At 49.5% G+C, this 18,070-nt stretch overlaps 1 protein-coding gene across 3 annotated transcripts in view; it reads right to left on the reverse strand.

Annotated features, from left to right (window-relative positions):
- The window catches only part of AGFG2 (ArfGAP with FG repeats 2), a 533,383-nt gene that overhangs the window by 137,341 nt on the left and 377,972 nt on the right, over window positions 1-18,070 (reverse strand). For all 3 annotated transcript variants that reach the window (XM_086946193.1, XM_086946194.1, XM_086946195.1), the window contains one exon: window positions 17,179-17,243. In XM_086946193.1, coding sequence (XP_086802319.1) covers window positions 17,179-17,243 — 65 coding nt within the window. The remainder of the gene's footprint in view (window positions 1-17,178; window positions 17,244-18,070) is intronic.

Here is an 18,070-nt window from a genome sequence, read left to right on the forward strand (position 1 = left end):
GAGGTGGGTACCCTGGAAGCAATCCATAAGAGGACAGGAGCCCCAAGAGTGTGGTGGGAGTTAGAGACGAAGCAGCACATGTTGAAACACCTTGATTTAGATAGGGCAAAGCACGCCCTTCTGCGCTTACGGCACAAATTCTACCTCAGTGGAGATAAAGGGGGAAGGATGATAGCGCACAGGCTGCGAGTGCGGGCGCAATTGACGGGCGTTCAGTCCATTAGGGATTCCCAGGCCGTTGAGCATACCACTGATGCACTTATTGTAGACTCTTTTCGGCAGTTTTACCAGGGCTTGTACAGGGGGAAAGCATCGGACTGAGGGAATAGCGACTTACTTGGCGTCCTGTAACATTGAGCCTCTGCTTAAGACTTCAGCGGATGCTATGGATGCCGCGATTTGTATAGAGGAGGTCATATCCGCGATTGCTCGACTAAAGGTGGCCAAGTCCCCGGGGCTGGATGGCTTCTCTGCCATCTTTTATAAAACCTATTGTGTGGAGCTGGCTCCTCTTTTAACCCGCCTCTTCAACTCCTTTCTGGATACGGGAGAGGTGACTCCCTCCATGTCGGAAGCAGCCATTACAGTTATTCTTAAGCTGGGGAAGGACGCTAGAGAGTGCGGCTCATATAGACCGATCTCGCTCCTTAGCATAGACGCAAAGCTTTTCCCGAGTATCCTAGCTGCGAGGCTCAGCCCGCTGATGGATGGAATCATAGATCCAGATCAGGCAGGTTTTATTCCAACGCGACAAGGGGGAGATAATACCAAGAGGCTTCTTCACCTCGTAGACCTGGTTCATCGTTCTAGGGCACAGGCCTTTCTTCTGTCCATTTATGCAGAGAAGGCTTTCAATCGCGTTGACTGGGAATACCTATTTATGGTATTGAAGGCCTTCGGACTGGGCGACAACTTTGTACGATGGGTGCGGTGCCTCTATGCGGCCCCTAAGGCGGCGGTGCAGGTGAATGAGCGCAAGTCCGCCCTCTTTCCCATCGCTAGAGGCACACACCAGCGGTGTCCCTTATCCCCGTTGCTCTTCGGGCTATATATGGAGCCTTTTGCCCAACGCATACGGTCAAATGTGGGTATTGCGGGGATTAAATTTGGTGCGGACACACACAAAGTCAGCTTATATGCTGATGATGTGATCCTATCGCTCACTGAGCCCCACTCCTCCCTGCGGCATCTTTCGGGGGAACTCCTCGAATTTGTAAACTTGTAAACTTGGGGATTTGTAGAGCGCAGTTGTTGCCCGTGGGCGTCCAAGCGCTGGGGAATTTGGTAAGGTCGCAGGCTTTAAAGTAAATTTCTCCAAATCGCTAATCCTTAACATTTCCATTCCCGATGCAGAGGTGCAGGATCTGCGGCAGGAGTTTGCCTTTCAGTGGGTACATTATGATATTCAATATCTGGGCGTTCGCCTGACTTCCGATATAGCTAAAACGGCCTCTCAACTGCTTTTCCTTACTCGCAGGTAGCGCATTGGGTGACTCAGCTGTCTAACTTCGCCTCTATGTCCCGCCCTTTGAGAAATGGGTAGTTTGCAAAAAAGATGACCGCAAGCTCATATCTGATCTATACGCTATGATTCTGTCGCACCCCAAATTCCAGCGTACGTAGGCACAGGTTCGCTGGGAGATGGTGCTGGGACGCCAGTTGACGTGTAAGGAGTGGGAACACATGTTCTATTGCGTACACCACACCACCTCTAACATAGCGGGTACCGAGTCTCCCTATAAGGTGGCTGCTTATTGGTATTATACACCAGCTTGTATCAAGACTTGGGATGCGGTGGCATCGGGCCTTTGTTGGCGGGGGTGTGGCTTCTCCGGTACTTTGGCGCATCTACTGTGGCACGGTCCGAAGTTAGAGCGGTACTGGAAAACGATTCTCGATGACTTGGATGATGCCTTCCAGATCACATTCCCCCGAGCACCTGAACACACGCTATTGGGGCTTCCTCACACCAAATCGTTCCCTCTGCGCTCGCTGATGGGTAAACAGATTGCACTAGCTTTGCTGGCAGCACGACTAGTTATATTGGCACAATGGGGTTCGCCGGCCTCACCAGACCCGCCAGATTGGATTCGAAGGCTTTGGCACCTTTTGGATATGGAGCCCCTTTCGCTGAGCATGGATGGGAAGGATGCCGACTACCCGAAATTGTGGAGTCCATTCCTGCAGCTCCTTACTAAGGACCTGAGGGAGGTCACAAGCCCAAAGTACCTACAAATCCTTCAGCTTATTCCTTATTCCTTAAAGATAAGCCTCCAATAATCTAATAGCATACTACTCTGCCACTCTTAAGTATAAAGCCAAGGTTGTACTTACATGCACAACGGCGGGGGCACACAAAATATCTGTTGAGACAAGGGGTAGACTTAGTGAGCATGACCGACGTCTATTGGGCGGGTGCACAATAGTTTATTTACTAACGAAGCCCGTTTTGCTTACTTGTAAAGCGTACTCATGGAGTATCTTGGGGCGAAGTGTTCGTGAGGAACGGTTCTTGAAACAATTAGATCACAGGCCTGTGAATGCAAAAATGAAGGTGCGCGTTAATTGCGTGTGGATCCCAGTGAGTGTAGAAGAGTTTAGGCTTATGTACTTTGCGTAGCTATCCCGGAGTTTGAACGTAACTTTGAATGCTCACTAAGTCTACCTCTTGTCTCAACAGATATTTTGTGTGCCCCCCACCATTGTGCATGTAAGTACAACCTTGGCTTTATACTTAAGAGTGGCAAAGTAGTATGCTATTAGATGATTGGAGGCTGATCTTTTGTTTCAATCAATTTGTCTTTGCAGTCGGCCAACGCCCGGGTGTCCAGTTATACATGAGCTCTCACACAAGGTAGGAAGTGTAGGTGCGCGTAGACGACTAGCTCACCATTCCGCAGATATGTTCCCCCCCTTTCTGATTCAGCCCTCATTTTCTTCTCTTTCAGCCATGAGGTCCTGATGAGAACCCCATACATTTTTAAGGGTTCGAACGCGTAGACCATTCTACGTCACCATAAGACCATCAAATTCTAATCATTCTTTTGTTGTAAAATATTAAATAGGCTGAGTTGTATCTTTCAGAATCTTTGTCTATGGTGCTTTTCCCATTGTTTTTTTCCCATTTATTTGTATCCAAAGAATTAATTTGTGACATTACAGTTGTACATATAGTTGTGAGTGTGTGTTGTGTATGAGAGAATGAGTGATGAGTTGAAATGTTGATCAACTTGGTATGTTAGGATGTTTTTTCACTTAATTTGTCTGTAATCATTGTGACATCTATGTTTGTTTTAAGAAAATGTCATTTTTAAGAATAGTGGTCCTTGTATTGTTTGTGTTCGGAATTTGTTGAATTTTTTGGTAAACTTTGAACCAACTAATTCTTTTCTAAAATTAATTACAGAAATAAAAAAGATTTAATTCATTGACTGCGTCACTGCCCCGCACTCAGTTTACCTCTTTGCGCGTAGGAAATTTCTTTCAAATAGCAATTGCAGTACTGGCTTTCTGGTTGTTTAATTGTTGTGGAAGGTGGATCACTATTATCTGTTCATCTAGGCCAAACAGGAGCACCTTGAATTGAAAGTGGGTGCCAGCCACTGTGAATCGTAGATATTTTCGATGTTTTGGATGGATAGGGATATGAAAGTATGCGTCTTCCAGAGAAGTCATGAAATCCCCTTTGTTTAAGCATATCCGAATATCGGAAAGTGTTACCATCCGGAATGTTTGTTTTTTGAGAAACTTGTTGAGTTTGCGGAGATCCAGAATCAGCCGCAATTCTCCTGACCTTTTTGATGAGTAAGATTTGAGAATAGAAACCTCTTCCTCTCTGTGTGGATGGTACTTCTTCTATTGCTTGAGAAGCATGATCAAGACTTCTTTGCGCAATAAGTGAAGATGAGGCCGACCCCTGGGCGGAGCGACAGGTGGTTTCTGGACAAATTCCTGTGTGTGACCCTTGGTGACTAGGTCCAGTACCCAGCGGTCTGAAGTGATCTCGTACCAGCGCTGTGCATAAGCAGAAATGTTTGCAGCCATGGGTAGGGAAGTAAAGTTAACTGGCACCCTGAGAAGCTCATTGTTTTCTGGCAGAGTCACAGCCTTGTTGCTGTGTTCGCTTACGGCCTCCCTGACAAGAGAAACCAGCTGTAGAAGATGGAGAGTAAGACGATTGGTTGTAAGACTGGCGATATTGAGGCTGGTATTGACGATACGGTTGATTCGACTGATAGCCGCCCGATATGTAGTGAACTGGAGCATTTGCCTGATTAGGCAACTTGCCTTCCTCAACTTCTTCATCCGCGCGAAGTGTCTTGGTGTCCAGTGTCAGGTGGACCCTGTGAAGTAGCCGGTGTACCAGGTTAAGTAGGCTCTGGTACTGAACAGGAACCTCTACTTCAGAAGTGGGTTCTCTGTGTGAAGTTGCTGAGGAGGAAATCTTTGACGATAATCCACCAACATAGCCTGTAGGTCTTGAATAAGTGCAGGAGGAAGATGAGCCATTTCTCTATGATGAGATTCCTGCCTGTGATGGAACTGTTAGGTTTGATGTGGAGCTATATATTGTTCACGATAATAATGCTTCTCCTGGTAGTTATCGTCATCATCAATGTCTTGGCATTTAAAGTTGAGCTCAGATGGACTATGAGCCACTGCGTATGGACCCTCATCCTCCTCATCATCATAATAATCCTCATCTTCTACGAAGCCCTCTAAAAGGTGGGATGGTAGTAGAGGAGAGAGTTTACTATAGTCCTGAAAAGGCTGTTGAAAAGGTCTCTGAAATGGCTTTAAATGAGAGCCTCATCGACTGGGGCGTCGACGGTGCAGAAATAAGTATGGTAGGAAGGTCTCTCGTCAACGGTGGTAGGATAACAGGCGTGCTCATAGATTATGTCGTCTACGGGCTCGTCGTTGGTGGTGCCGTCGTCAAGGTCTCTCCCGTCGATGGTGCCGTTGGAATCTTTGTCGACGTTAGCCTTTTCGACGGCTTCTTCATCGACTGACTTCGACGATGGTCTCGTCGTAATAGTGATCCTCGTTGACGAGAGGAAATAGCTGTTGTCGTAACAGTTGCCGTCCTAACACATATCTTCGATGAAGAGGTAACAGTAGTTATAGACACAGATTTTTTGTGGTTTTTCTATGTACAGAGTCTGTAGAAGATGATCTTGGACGCTCTGAGTGGAGTAGAAGGCGGAGACAACGCTGGCTCATAGGAATATTTAGAATTCCTCTCTTTATGAACACGTTTATCCTGGGAAGTTTTAAGATGTTTCTTTCCCTCACCTGAGGAGCTTTCTTGAGATCTAGTCCTCTTACTAGATGTGGAAGCTCAGTCCTTTTCCTCAGCCGAAAGAGGACGTTCTTTAGACTTGAGCCATAAGAGTAATCTTGCCGCTCCGTCCCTGAGAGTCTTGCTGGGAAAGGTACGGCAGATCTTTAGCCTCATATTTGGGGTAAAGACAATCTTTATGAAGGCCATCAACATGGACCCTCTTCTTCCCACAGGTCCTGCAGAAGAGGCCCTTTTTGTCAGACATACCTTCCACATGACGTGCAGTGAAAATCTGAGGAGAACTGCTTCTGTTGGGGGTGTTCTAGAGGGTGCTGATAGCTGATTGGTTGGAGCTGACTTTTGATCCTTTCCCTAGAAGGACGTAGATAGGCGTCTAAGATATAGCCTTTGGCCTCTCTTGGCATATTTATTACTTATGTCATTACTTTTGTATTTTACCGTGGGACTCCCATCTCGACGACAGAGAATGAGTCAGGCATGTGAATCTATCAAAGATACCCCAATACTGGATACACTCAGAAGTCTGCCTACTGAACACTAAAGCCTTGATCTCATGGAGCTGTATGTTTTGTTTGGGTTTGCCATATTTCACTTTGTGTTTGTATATAAATACTCCTTCTGTCATAGAAAGTATTTGACTAGACAATCTTTTATTGTTGCTTTGTTTTGATTTGGGAGCCTGTTTTTACCACCCCCCTTTCTAACTGACCCCCCTAAAAAAAAACTTGGACGTTTAGTCTCACACTACCACTGAGAGTCAAGTGCTGAAGAGGTACTTGGCCCAGATGCTCATAATCTCTACTATTACCTGCTTTATTGTTTTTCATAATTTTCTTTTGAGGGAATTTAAATAGAGTTTTTGCCATCTGGGAACTCTTCAGTGCCAAATCGGATTTGAACTGGATTTTAACCCCTTGCGTGCGGTCGGCGGCCAACGGCCGTCGCGAGCACTACCTCGCATACCAAAGGAGGTTGGTTCCATGGCGGAGAAGCAGGAGTGCTCGAAACGACACCTCCGGGTCCTAGTGTATGCCTACTACAGCAAAGAAATGAACAACCGAAAGATAGTTCTCTTTATGGCGCTTCTTTCATGAGTAGACCGCAGACGCTCGCCATTGTTGTCATGTGGGCATATTGCCACCCAGTGGGAAGACTTGGAACTGCTTAAGAATCTGTCTAGAACTCTTTAAACCGAGTCGGCTCACTCATACTGGTGTCTTGGCGGCATGACCCTTCATTTTATTAATTGTTGCAATGTTATATAGCACGGACATGGCCCGAAGGCACAAGAGCGCTTAGAACTGCAGCAGGACACATGGGCCACAGCGAGTTCCAGTTAGTCTCCTTGATGTTTGGCTCAAGCAGCCTCAGGGATGAATAACAACTCGGTGTTGATCCTCGGGTGAACCCGTGCCTCTGGGGTCCACAGCACGGGCCGACGGCTCTGGGGGACACCCCCATCCCTGCTCTCAGAGTCAAGAACGCAGGCCTCTGGGGTCCACAGCACGGGCCGGCGGCTCTGGGGACACCCCCATCCCTGCTCTCAGAGTCAATAACGCAGGCCTCTGGGGTCCAAAGCACGGGCCGGCGGCTCTGGGGACACCCCCATCCCTGCTCTCAGAGTCAAGAACGCAGGCCACTGGGGTCCACAGCACGGGCCGGCGGCTCTGGGGACACCCCCATCCCTGCTCTCAGAGTCAAGAACGCAGGCCTCTGGGGTCCACAGCACGGGCCGACGGCTCTGGGGGACACCCCCATCCCTGCTCTCAGAGTCAAGAACGCAGGCCTCTGGGGTCCACAGCACGGGCCGGCGGCTCTAGGGACACCCCCATCCCTGCTCTCAGAGTCAAGAACGCAGGCCTCTGGGGTCCACAGCACGGGCCGGCGGCTCTGGGGACACCCCCATCCCTGCTCTCAGAGTCAAGAACGCAGGCCTCTGGGGTCCACAGCACGGGCCGGCGGCTCTGGGATACCCCCATCCCTGCTCTCAGAGTCAAGAACGCAGGCCTCTGGGGTCCACAGCACGGGCCGGCGGCTCTGGGGGACACCCCCATCCCTGCTCTCAGAGTCAAGAACGCAGGCCTCTGGGGTCCACAGCACGGGCCGGCGGCTCTGGGGACACCCCCATCCCTGCTCTCAGAGTCAAGAACGCAGGCCTCTGGGGTCCACAGCACGGGCCGGCGGCTCTGGGGACACCCCCATCCCTGCTCTCAGAGTCAAGAACGCAGGCCTCTGGGGTCCACAGCACAGGCCGGCGGCTCTGGGATACCCCCATCCCTGCTCTCAGAGTCAAGAACGCAGGCCCCTGGGGTCCACAGCACGGGCCGGCGGCTCTGGGGACACCCCCATCCCTGCTCTCAGAGTCAAGAACGCAGGCCTCTGGGGTCCACAGCACGGGCCGGCGGCTCTGGGGACACCCCCTTCCCTGCTCTCAGAGTCAAGAACGCAGGCCTCTGGGGTCCACAGCACGGGCCGGCGGCTCTGGGGACACCCCCATCCCTGCTCTCAGAGTCAAGAACGCAGGCCTCTGGGGTCCACAGCACGGGCCGGCGGCTCTGGGATACCCCCATCCCTGCTCTCAGAGTCAAGAACGCAGGCCCCTGGGGTCCACAGCACGGGCCGGCGGCTCTGGGGACACCCCCATCCCTGCTCTCAGAGTCAAGAACGCAGGCCTATGGGGTCCACAGCACGGGCCGGCGGCTCTGGGGACACCCCATCGCTGCTCTCAGAGTCAAGAACGCAGGCCTCTGGGGTCCACAGCACGGGCCGGCGGCTCTGGGGACACCCCCATCCCTGCTCTCAGAGTCAAGAACGCAGGCCTCTGGGGTCCACAGCACGGGCCGGCGGCTCTGGGGACACCCCCATCCCTGCTCTCAGAGTCAAGAACGCAGGCCTCTGGGGTCCACAGCACGGGCCGGCGGCTCTAGGGACACCCCCATCCCTGCTCTCAGAGTCAAGAACGCAGGCCTCTGGGGTCCACAGCACGGGCCGGCGGCTCTGGGGACACCCCCATCCCTGCTCTCAGAGTCAAGAACGCAGGCCTCTGGGGTCCACAGCACGGGCCGGCGGCTCTGGGATACCCCCATCCCTGCTCTCAGAGTCAAGAACGCAGGCCCCTGGGGTCCACAGCACGGGCCGGCGGCTCTGGGGACACCCCCATCCCTGCTCTCAGAGTCAAGAACGCAGGCCTATGGGGTCCACAGCACGGGCCGGCGGCTCTGGGGACACCCCATCGCTGCTCTCAGAGTCAAGAACGCAGGCCTCTGGGGTCCACAGCACGGGCCGGCGGCTCTGGGGACACCCCCATCCCTGCTCTCAGAGTCAAGAACGCAGGCCTCTGGGGTCCACAGCACGGGCCGGCGGCTCTGGGGACACCCCCATCCCTGCTCTCAGAGTCAAGAACGCAGGCCTCTGGGGTCCACAGCACGGGCCGGCGGCTCTAGGGACACCCCCATCCCTGCTCTCAGAGTCAAGAACGCAGGCCTCTGGGGTCCACAGCACGGGCCGGCGGCTCTGGGGACACCCCCATCCCTGCTCTCAGAGTCAAGAACGCAGGCCTCTGGGGTCCACAGCACGGGCCGGCGGCTCTGGGATACCCCCATCCCTGCTCTCAGAGTCAAGAACGCAGGCCTCTGGGGTCCACAGCACGGGCCGGCGGCTCTGGGGGACACCCCCATCCCTGCTCTCAGAGTCAAGAACGCAGGCCTCTGGGGTCCACAGCACGGGCCGGCGGCTCTGGGGACACCCCCATCCCTGCTCTCAGAGTCAAGAACGCAGGCCTCTGGGGTCCACAGCACGGGCCGGCGGCTCTGGGGACACCCCCATCCCTGCTCTCAGAGTCAAGAACGCAGGCCTCTGGGGTCCACAGCACAGGCCGGCGGCTCTGGGATACCCCCATCCCTGCTCTCAGAGTCAAGAACGCAGGCCCCTGGGGTCCACAGCACGGGCCGGCGGCTCTGGGGACACCCCCATCCCTGCTCTCAGAGTCAAGAACGCAGGCCTCTGGGGTCCACAGCACGGGCCGGCGGCTCTGGGGACACCCCCATCCCTGCTCTCAGAGTCAAGAACGCAGGCCACTGGGGTCCACAGCACGGGCCGGCGGCTCTGGGGACACCCCCATCCCTGCTCTCAGAGTCAAGAACGCAGGCCTCTGGGGTCCACAGCACGGGCCGGCGGCTCTGGGGACACCCCCTTCCCTGCTCTCAGAGTCAAGAACGCAGGCCTCTGGGGTCCACAGCACGGGCCGGCGGCTCTGGGGACACCCCCATCCCTGCTCTCAGAGTCAAGAACGCAGGCCTCTGGGGTCCACAGCACGGGCCGGCGGCTCTGGGATACCCCCATCCCTGCTCTCAGAGTCAAGAACGCAGGCCCCTGGGGTCCACAGCACGGGCCGGCGGCTCTGGGGACACCCCCATCCCTGCTCTCAGAGTCAAGAACGCAGGCCTATGGGGTCCACAGCACGGGCCGGCGGCTCTGGGGACACCCCATCGCTGCTCTCAGAGTCAAGAACGCAGGCCTCTGGGGTCCACAGCACGGGCCGGCGGCTCTGGGGACACCCCCATCCCTGCTCTCAGAGTCAAGAACGCAGGCCTCTGGGGTCCACAGCACGGGCCGGCGGCTCTGGGGACACCCCCATCCCTGCTCTCAGAGTCAAGAACGCAGGCCTCTGGGGTCCACAGCACGGGCCGGCGGCTCTGGGGACACCCCCATCCCTGCTCTCAGAGTCAAGAACTTAGGCCTCTGGGGTCCACAGCACGGGCCGGCGGCTTTGGGGGACACCCCCATCCCTGCTCTCAGAGTCAAGAACGCAGGCCTCTGGGGTCCACAGCACGGGCCGGTGGCTCTGGGGGACACCCCCATCCCTGCTCTCAGAGTCAAGAACGCAGGCCTCTTCGTGGACACCAAGCCCTCCTTGAAGACACAGGGGGCAAAGGTTTCGGGGACCTGCTTCGCCACTTTGAAATGTCTACGGAAATTCATCTGATGTTCCGCTCAACTGCCCAATGAACTGTCATCCAGGCTCTTATCCTATCCCGCCTGGACCACGGTAACATCCTTTACCCGGGGGTTGACCAAGCATGAAGGTGGGTGCGGAATGCGGCCTCAACCTGACCTATAGACTGCCAAAACATGCCTCGGCTACTTTTATTTTATTTATTTATAAAGTTTTGTATAGCGCGAACATGACCCTTACAGGTATCAGAACGCTTCACAATTTGGTACATGTGGAAAAACGTGTCCAATTTAAGACTCCGTGCTAAGTCTTCAAAGTAAGGGCAGGGATCGTCCCCACCATATCGATGGTTTGATACAGCTGTGTCGGCTGACTGGTTATCTGCGCTGTGCACCGTCCACCGTCCCTAGGATTAAACGTACTCACATGGGAGGTCGCTCCTTTACGCTCCTCGGTCCTAATCTCTGGCACGTTCCGCCAGCCATGTCTGAACTGGGGTGGCGTAGTGAGCAAAATAATAATGGATTAAACCCAAATCTGTGACTGGGGGTGAATGTTTTGCCATTGTGCAGCATTCCGTCCATCACCTTGTGTGTTTTGCTGTTCACCCTATGTGGGAAGGGTATGCCCAGCCGTGGGTCCCTTGCTCACTGCACCACTGGAGTCAAGCTATCCTGGCTGGTGACGGCTGATAGACAGAAACTGGTCCTAGGATGCTTGAGTCCGGTCCAGGGAAGACATGGCTCGGCAGTTCGGTCTGGACTGTTCCCATGAGGCACAGGGTCAGACTGATTTGCATATTGCCATGTCTGAATAGGGGTGGCGAGGTGAGCAAAATAACGATGGATTAAACCCAGATCTGTGACTGGGGTGAATGTTTTGCCAATGTGCAGCATTCCGTCCATCACCTTGTGTGTTTTGCGGAGCATTGAGATCCGGCACCTAGCTGCCCTGGATTCACAGACAACCAAAGACGTGATTGTTTTGAATCCCCTGAGCTGGGAGAAACTTTATCTGTTGCAATAAGTGCTGGGAATCCCAGAGTGGGTAGCGGTATGTGCTATATAAGCAATTTAACATAACATACCAATAATTAAACTCTGACTTTTACATCAGGAGATGCGAGCAGAAGTTTTCACGTGAGACAAAGTTGGCCAAAGGTCCTACACAGTAAAACATCGAATTGGATGTTGGAGTCACATAACGAAGATAGTTCAGATCCTGGTAGAGAGAGTATTTAAGTATAGTCGAGAGTTATTAATCGCGGTGTCTGACGCTTCTTTCCAAGTAGGCGGACACCAGGCTATGTTTTTGGGAACTGAATGAGGGTTGCTATGAGGGTGTTATGGGAGAAAAATATATGCATCATCAGCAACAATCCACTACACCAAGAGAGAGAAGGGACGGAGAAGGCAAGAGAGAGAATGGAAAAATGCTGCAAAGAACCGCATGGCTAAATGTAGCTTTGCTCAAGGAGGAAGGCTTGAAATTGTCTCATCCGCTGAGAGGCACCTTGCATCTGTAAGGTCAGTGGGTAGGTGCAAGGCAGGACATCACCACTGAAGCATCAACTCTGCAGAAATGTGCTCAGAAACCGTGAGATGGTGTGGGCCAGTCACAGGAAAGCAAAGGGTGAAGCCGGCGGTGTGGGCCAGTCACAGGAAAGCAAAGGGTGAAGCCGGCGGTGATCTCCCCAAAAATAGCGTCTGAAACAGCGGCTCGACGGCCATCATTGCTTTAAAGATCAAAGGACAAAGTTATCCCGATTCTCGCCAACAAATGTGGGTTCCAGCAGGATTCTCTTTACACAAAAATATGCAAGTCCTGAGGACCACGTTGTCTAAATAGACTCCAGTGCACGTTTCTAGGTGCACTGCGTTAGCAGCTGACCTGTGCACCTGGCTGATGTCCTAATAAACCAGAAGGAAATCTTTCAGGAAACTAGCATCTTTTTACAGAAGGTCCAAGGCGCAAAAGGCGTATGCATAATCTAGACAGAACCAGGGTGAGATTGAAAGTCATCATGAGGCAACTGATGACCGCAAACAGGAGCCTCAGCCCGTCAGGTACAGTTGGATCGCCTGTCTTGTGAGCCTCTAGCTCTATCGTGATGGTGTCCACCTGCACACACTGTTCAGCGAGATGCCTAGAAAATGTCACAACATCCACGCAGCAAGTGAGCAGCTTGATTACCCTTGACAAGGCTCAAAATCAGAGCATGCCCTTGTACTGACCTTTTATGAAACACTCCCTGTCCTCAAGGCTATCAGGAAAGTATCTGCTCGAGCTGAGTGATGAGCGGTTGTCAAACATCCCAATTTGTGGTAGCAGTGGGAGACGTTTGTGGCGGGCACACATACTTCGATATACTCCGCCCCGGGGCGTGTTCACCCTCTTCAGAGATCAGGACAGGCCTCTCTCACATAGCTGCCAAGGTTTCAGATTGCCATGTGTGACATTTTTATAATTTCAGTGTAATTATGAGTGACATTTCAGCGTCTATGAGTGACACATTCTTGCGAGCAAAATGAAGACAATCGAAACATACAAACATCAGAAATTACATCCATTTGAGCGGCAAGAAAATCTGAGAAGATCTTAAAACACCAGAAATGGCACAAAGCTGCAAAGCACCAGAAAAGAAAGGGCACTCAGTCATGGCACGATATAGCCTCTCATTGTATAGTAGATGGGTATGTGCTGTGCGTATCCCTCCTTTCCGCAGAGGACAACGGGCCATTTCTAAGCCCCACCATCCTTTGAAGATGCACACCTACAGGGCTTAGAAACTGCACCACAATAAACATGGTGCAGCGCTGGCTAAGTAGAAATGCCTTCATACAAAATCCCTGATGAGGTATCAAAGTGCTTTTTGAGGAGTAGCACGTTACTCCAGAACCCAAATAGGAATAGTAGTGAATTAGTATAGGGAGATATGAAATTAATTTGAGCGGTGGAGATGTGAGGTTTTTAGTTGCATTGAAAAGGTTAGTTAAGGGAAAGGTCTAGAAAGTATTTGGAGATTACAGAAGCAGGTCTGGGATGAGTAGAGGGGGTGGAAGAGTCAGAGGCAATGTGACAGTGGCTGGACGAGGCACTTTTGTGAGAAACCCTCACATATGCAAATGGTGCTCATAGGGTTTATGCTGCACTTGAAGTAAAGAGAAGCCAATTATTGGAGATGGACCTTTAATTGGATGCTCAGCACTGTGTGCATCTGCTTTCTGCTTTTATATCTCATATGCTAAACAAGAGGGTAAAATGTCACTTGTGTTATAGAGGTGGAATGAACACCTCCCATCATGTTGTAGCTCATGCTTCACTATACCCCTCATTAGCCTGCATCACTCACCTGTAGCATCCTATAGTAACTCCTGACATCAGTAGAGCTTCTCCTAGCACTGGAAGGACAGCTTAACACTTTGGAAGAAGATTGGGACAAAGGCAAGGAATGAGGAAGAGCAGTTCAAGGAGAAAGCACTAGGAGCGGGAGGGAGAAATATAACAAAATACAGGCAGATGGGTGGAAAAAGAGGTTGGGGGAGATGGTAGCACCATGGAAGCTAAGAAGTATAGAATGGAAAACCGGCAAGTGAGCAGGGGCACCAGATAGAACGGTACAAGTTCCATCTATACCTGCAATGTGCAGGTGCATGTGCATGGCACCATCACTGCATGCACCAACAATTTTGGCCATAACAACCCGTGCTTTCCCTGAGGCAATGGTCTACTGCTGCAAGAGAGTGAAGCAGCTGCTTGCATATAGAAGTCCTATGTGCCTCAATATGCTCTGTGATGAGTTAGGTTCTCCCAGACTCAGAGTGGTATCCGATAACCCTGCCAGAGACAGTCTTATCTGCAGCACTCACCACAGCACCTCCCAAACCAGCATACAGCTGTGGTATTTTACAGTTGAGGATTATAGCCTTATAGCCCGCCGTAGAGGGCTATACCAGCTATTAAAGGCCCTCTCCAGCGTTAAAGGCCCGAGCCGAAGGCGAGGGCCTTTAACAAGGGAGAGGGACTTTAATAGCGGTATAGCCCGTCTACGAAGGACAGAATGTTCTAACAAAAATAAACAAAGCCTTTTGGGAGCGTGAGGGGATTGGAATCCCCTCAGGTTCCCTGAAGCCTTTGTTCACAGCCAGAGCTGTGAACAAAGAAACATTGGAATCTTGGAGCTCCAGGCTTGTACCAGCCATTATAAGCCCAGAGCACTCCATTGTTTTCAATGGAGCTCCCAACATTCCAATGTTCTAATATTTATTATGTACTCTCAGCACACATCTTATTTATCAGAATTATGGTAATTGTTATGATAACCTCATCCGTCACTATAATAAACAAAATGAATATTCAAAAAGCGAAGCATTTTAAATGCCCTAAAAGATGAGCCTAACCCTCCCATCACCCGTATGTTCTCAGCTTCATGCTTATTTCACAGCCTGAGCTGCTAGCAGTTTCTCTATTTCATACCAAGGCTTGTAACTGTCCCAGAAAAACCTCAGAAATCTGTCAGGCCTGTAGCTGGGTTCCAGGGCGCCACCTCCAACAAACGGTTATGTATCTGCCTCTCCCAAATTCTCAGGTCTTTTTATACCTTTTTCACCAATGATTTTCTTTGAAGAGGGGAAGCTTCTATTCAGCCTCCAAAGCCTGAACAATACCTCTATTAGAGACATGCTCAAAGGGCAAGGAATTGTAAGCAATGTATCTCCCTCTTACCTTCCAAGCTTGTTTTGAGCGAGGCCAGATGGCCTTGCAGTGCTGCAACCACTTATTTCCAACCTGTTCACAGAGTAAAAAGCCTCTTCATACATCCCAGGCTTATGTGGACTGCCAATTATATATATGGCAACTGCTATAAAAACAGATTGACAGCACGGTTCATCTTTTGCTTAACAGCCGGTATGTTTGGCACACTGGTGGCACATGTACAAGTCGTTGTTATGAATCAACCCATGCCTGGGAACCCTGTCCTAGCTTCCTCAGGTGACTCCAGTATAGGTGCTGGCGACCCACCTTGTTCTTTCACAGATCGCGATAAGCCCTGCAGTTCCAATAGCTGTCAGTACTCTTCAGGACTAGAGAATGAAAGATTCCTTTCTGCTGTGCTTGTATTACTCTTTGTTAGCACTATTAATGTCAATATGTAGCTTATATGGCGAACCCGCACATACTGGTAAGCTAGCATTACCATTCAGAATATAGATTCTCTCTGTCCCAAGCCTCGTAAATATACATAAAAGTGTTGGATCCCTTCAAGTTTGCATAAAATTAGGCCTGGTTTCTATGCAACATGTACGTATTACCAGCAAATCCCTGCCACACGTGTCATTGTCTGTATTTTGAGGATCCCATATTAGGTCTGGTCGAGCTGCTCAGAGTACCTCAGGTTCTGACTGGAATGGGAAGTACCAATCTTTTACACAAATGATGCCTATGGTAACTATTCAAAAAAACTTTTTAGAAACAGGTACCATTAATTAACTGTCTCAGGTTTGGATAACCTACTTCTTAGATTAATCAAAATACCACTTTGTCTCGCTTCATCCATCCACTATCTACTCAATGATTCAAAATAACACAATTTTTTGGTTTTTTAGAAACTGGTTTAGTAAACCAATTTTTTGTTGAAAAAGAAATTTTTCATTTTCTTTACTGTATTATTTTACATTTACATTTTTTTACACCATGTATATATATACGTCATTCTTTTTACATATATACAATTTATCTACAAACGACAATATACATAAAGATAATATAACAGTTTGTCTCACGAACCAAAAATGAGGTTCTAGTGCCCAGTTATTTGTAAACAGGAAAGGATATGGCATATAAATATACAACCTTATTCCTTAGTCTTGATCATCACAATGTTTTTACAGAAAAAGCCTAGGAAGAAACATCCTTTATACTTCCTTTTCAAATTAAGGCTTTTACTAACAGAAAACTTTTTATCAGTTCAATATTCCAGTGATGTCAAAAAAATGTAGTTGACGCGTTTCAGCCTGTATTTCTTAAGGCCTCCTCAGGACTTGGGCAGCCAAACAATATTATCTCCAATTATTTTCTATGTAGCTCCAAATGCTACACCACACAAAAGGCGCAGCTCACCCAGCCGGGCTTGCCTGCTCTTTAAGTGTTGAAACCATTGTTTGAGTATCTTACTGCATTAACAAAAGGGCTCGTAAATAATTCCGGCACGAATCTCCTTAATCGACTCCTCAAGGGTGCTCTTGCAAACCACTCAGCGACCTGCTCTATGCTAGGTCTTATCCAATGGAATGGGAAGTACAGCATGAGATGTGTGCGTCCTTGCAACAAGGTATGCCAGCTCTAAAGTCGAACTCGTAAAGAACATCCCTCATCATAATATCCAACCTGCTCCGGATGTATGGTGGCCTAAGAGGAGACATTAGGAACAACAGGTAAACCCTCCACATTTTCTCTCTTTATGAAGTGTCTGTTAAGAATGTGTTCTCTATTTTCGCTCTTTTCTGATCCATAAAATTATGGTTGTTCAACAATGCCGAGAATCAGAAACAACCCTGTCTGAATACATAATTCACTTCTCCCTCTTATGCACGAGTGAGATGGGCCAACAATTTAGTTAAGAAAATTTAAATAATTAGATGAATTTTTGTAAAGGCTTACCTTATTTCTACCTGGGTTAGCTTTCTATTTGTTATGGTAGTTTGTTGACATGAACTTAGTAAAGTGCACACTATTGTTATACTTCTTTGAGGGAGGAGTGCAATGCTTCACTGTATCATCCCTTTAGGAAACATTAGCTGAAACTGTTTGCTGCCCTTTAAGACGATGAGCATTTTGCTTACACAACTGGAACAATGCAAGGAGTATACATACACCATAGACACTCAAACTTCTTTAGGGGACATTATAGATGACTTACCTCCATAGGAAGGCCCGGTGTTAGATTGTGGCAAGGAAGGCACCTGCGTTGTTGTTCCAAAAACGCTAAAAAATGAAATATGTGAAAAAATTAATCTCACCACAATATCTTGTTGGAGGGATTACGATAACTACATGCAAGACCTAATGATTTTTTTAAAGGAAAGAATTGCATCACTTACAACCCCATTGTTTTCTTTTCAAAGTAGAATGTGCGCAATATATTGTTTAACTCTTTAAGTGGAACAAAAATATGATGCGCAATCCGCCTTACTGAGTACAGCGGGTAGCAGGTCTATCTAATAGGTTGCTTATGTCCCCCCAAAAAATTACTTCCTGTCATACAGTTCCCTACTAACTAATTAAAACTGTGCGTTTGGACAACATAAGCGTCAAAATATGGGGACTGAGTCCACGCATACCATCCGAATATGTTAGCCCAATACCTGGCTAGCTCACAGTGTGCCACCTGGCCCTCTAAACCTGACAGCGTACCGGATGGTGTCTGCACCCGTAGATGATGGCCACTAAGACCAACCCCTCATGGAAATCATAGAAACAGATCTACGCTTTCATGGTTACCTTAGGCATGCCCCAAGGGGGACACAAAAAATACGCAAATTGGTATTGTAAACATTTAATAAAGCAATTGGATTCTTGTGTAAAATACATGAGCTGCAATTATCAGAAGGAAACAAAGCATTACTACCAGCATTACAAGAATAATGAAAAAGATGAATAATTCAACCATTATAACGCTGCAGTGATTATATGAATATACATATTAACGATAACCCTACCCAACACGGACTCAACTCTAGAGAGCCTAGTAAGAAATGCATTCCGCCAGATCTCTTGCAGTTGCTTAACTCCCCATTTGCATGTATGTGTGC

This window comes from Lissotriton vulgaris, chromosome 12 (genome assembly GCF_964263255.1).
Source record: "Lissotriton vulgaris chromosome 12, aLisVul1.2, whole genome shotgun sequence".
Classification (NCBI taxonomy): domain Eukaryota; kingdom Metazoa; phylum Chordata; class Amphibia; order Caudata; family Salamandridae; genus Lissotriton; species Lissotriton vulgaris.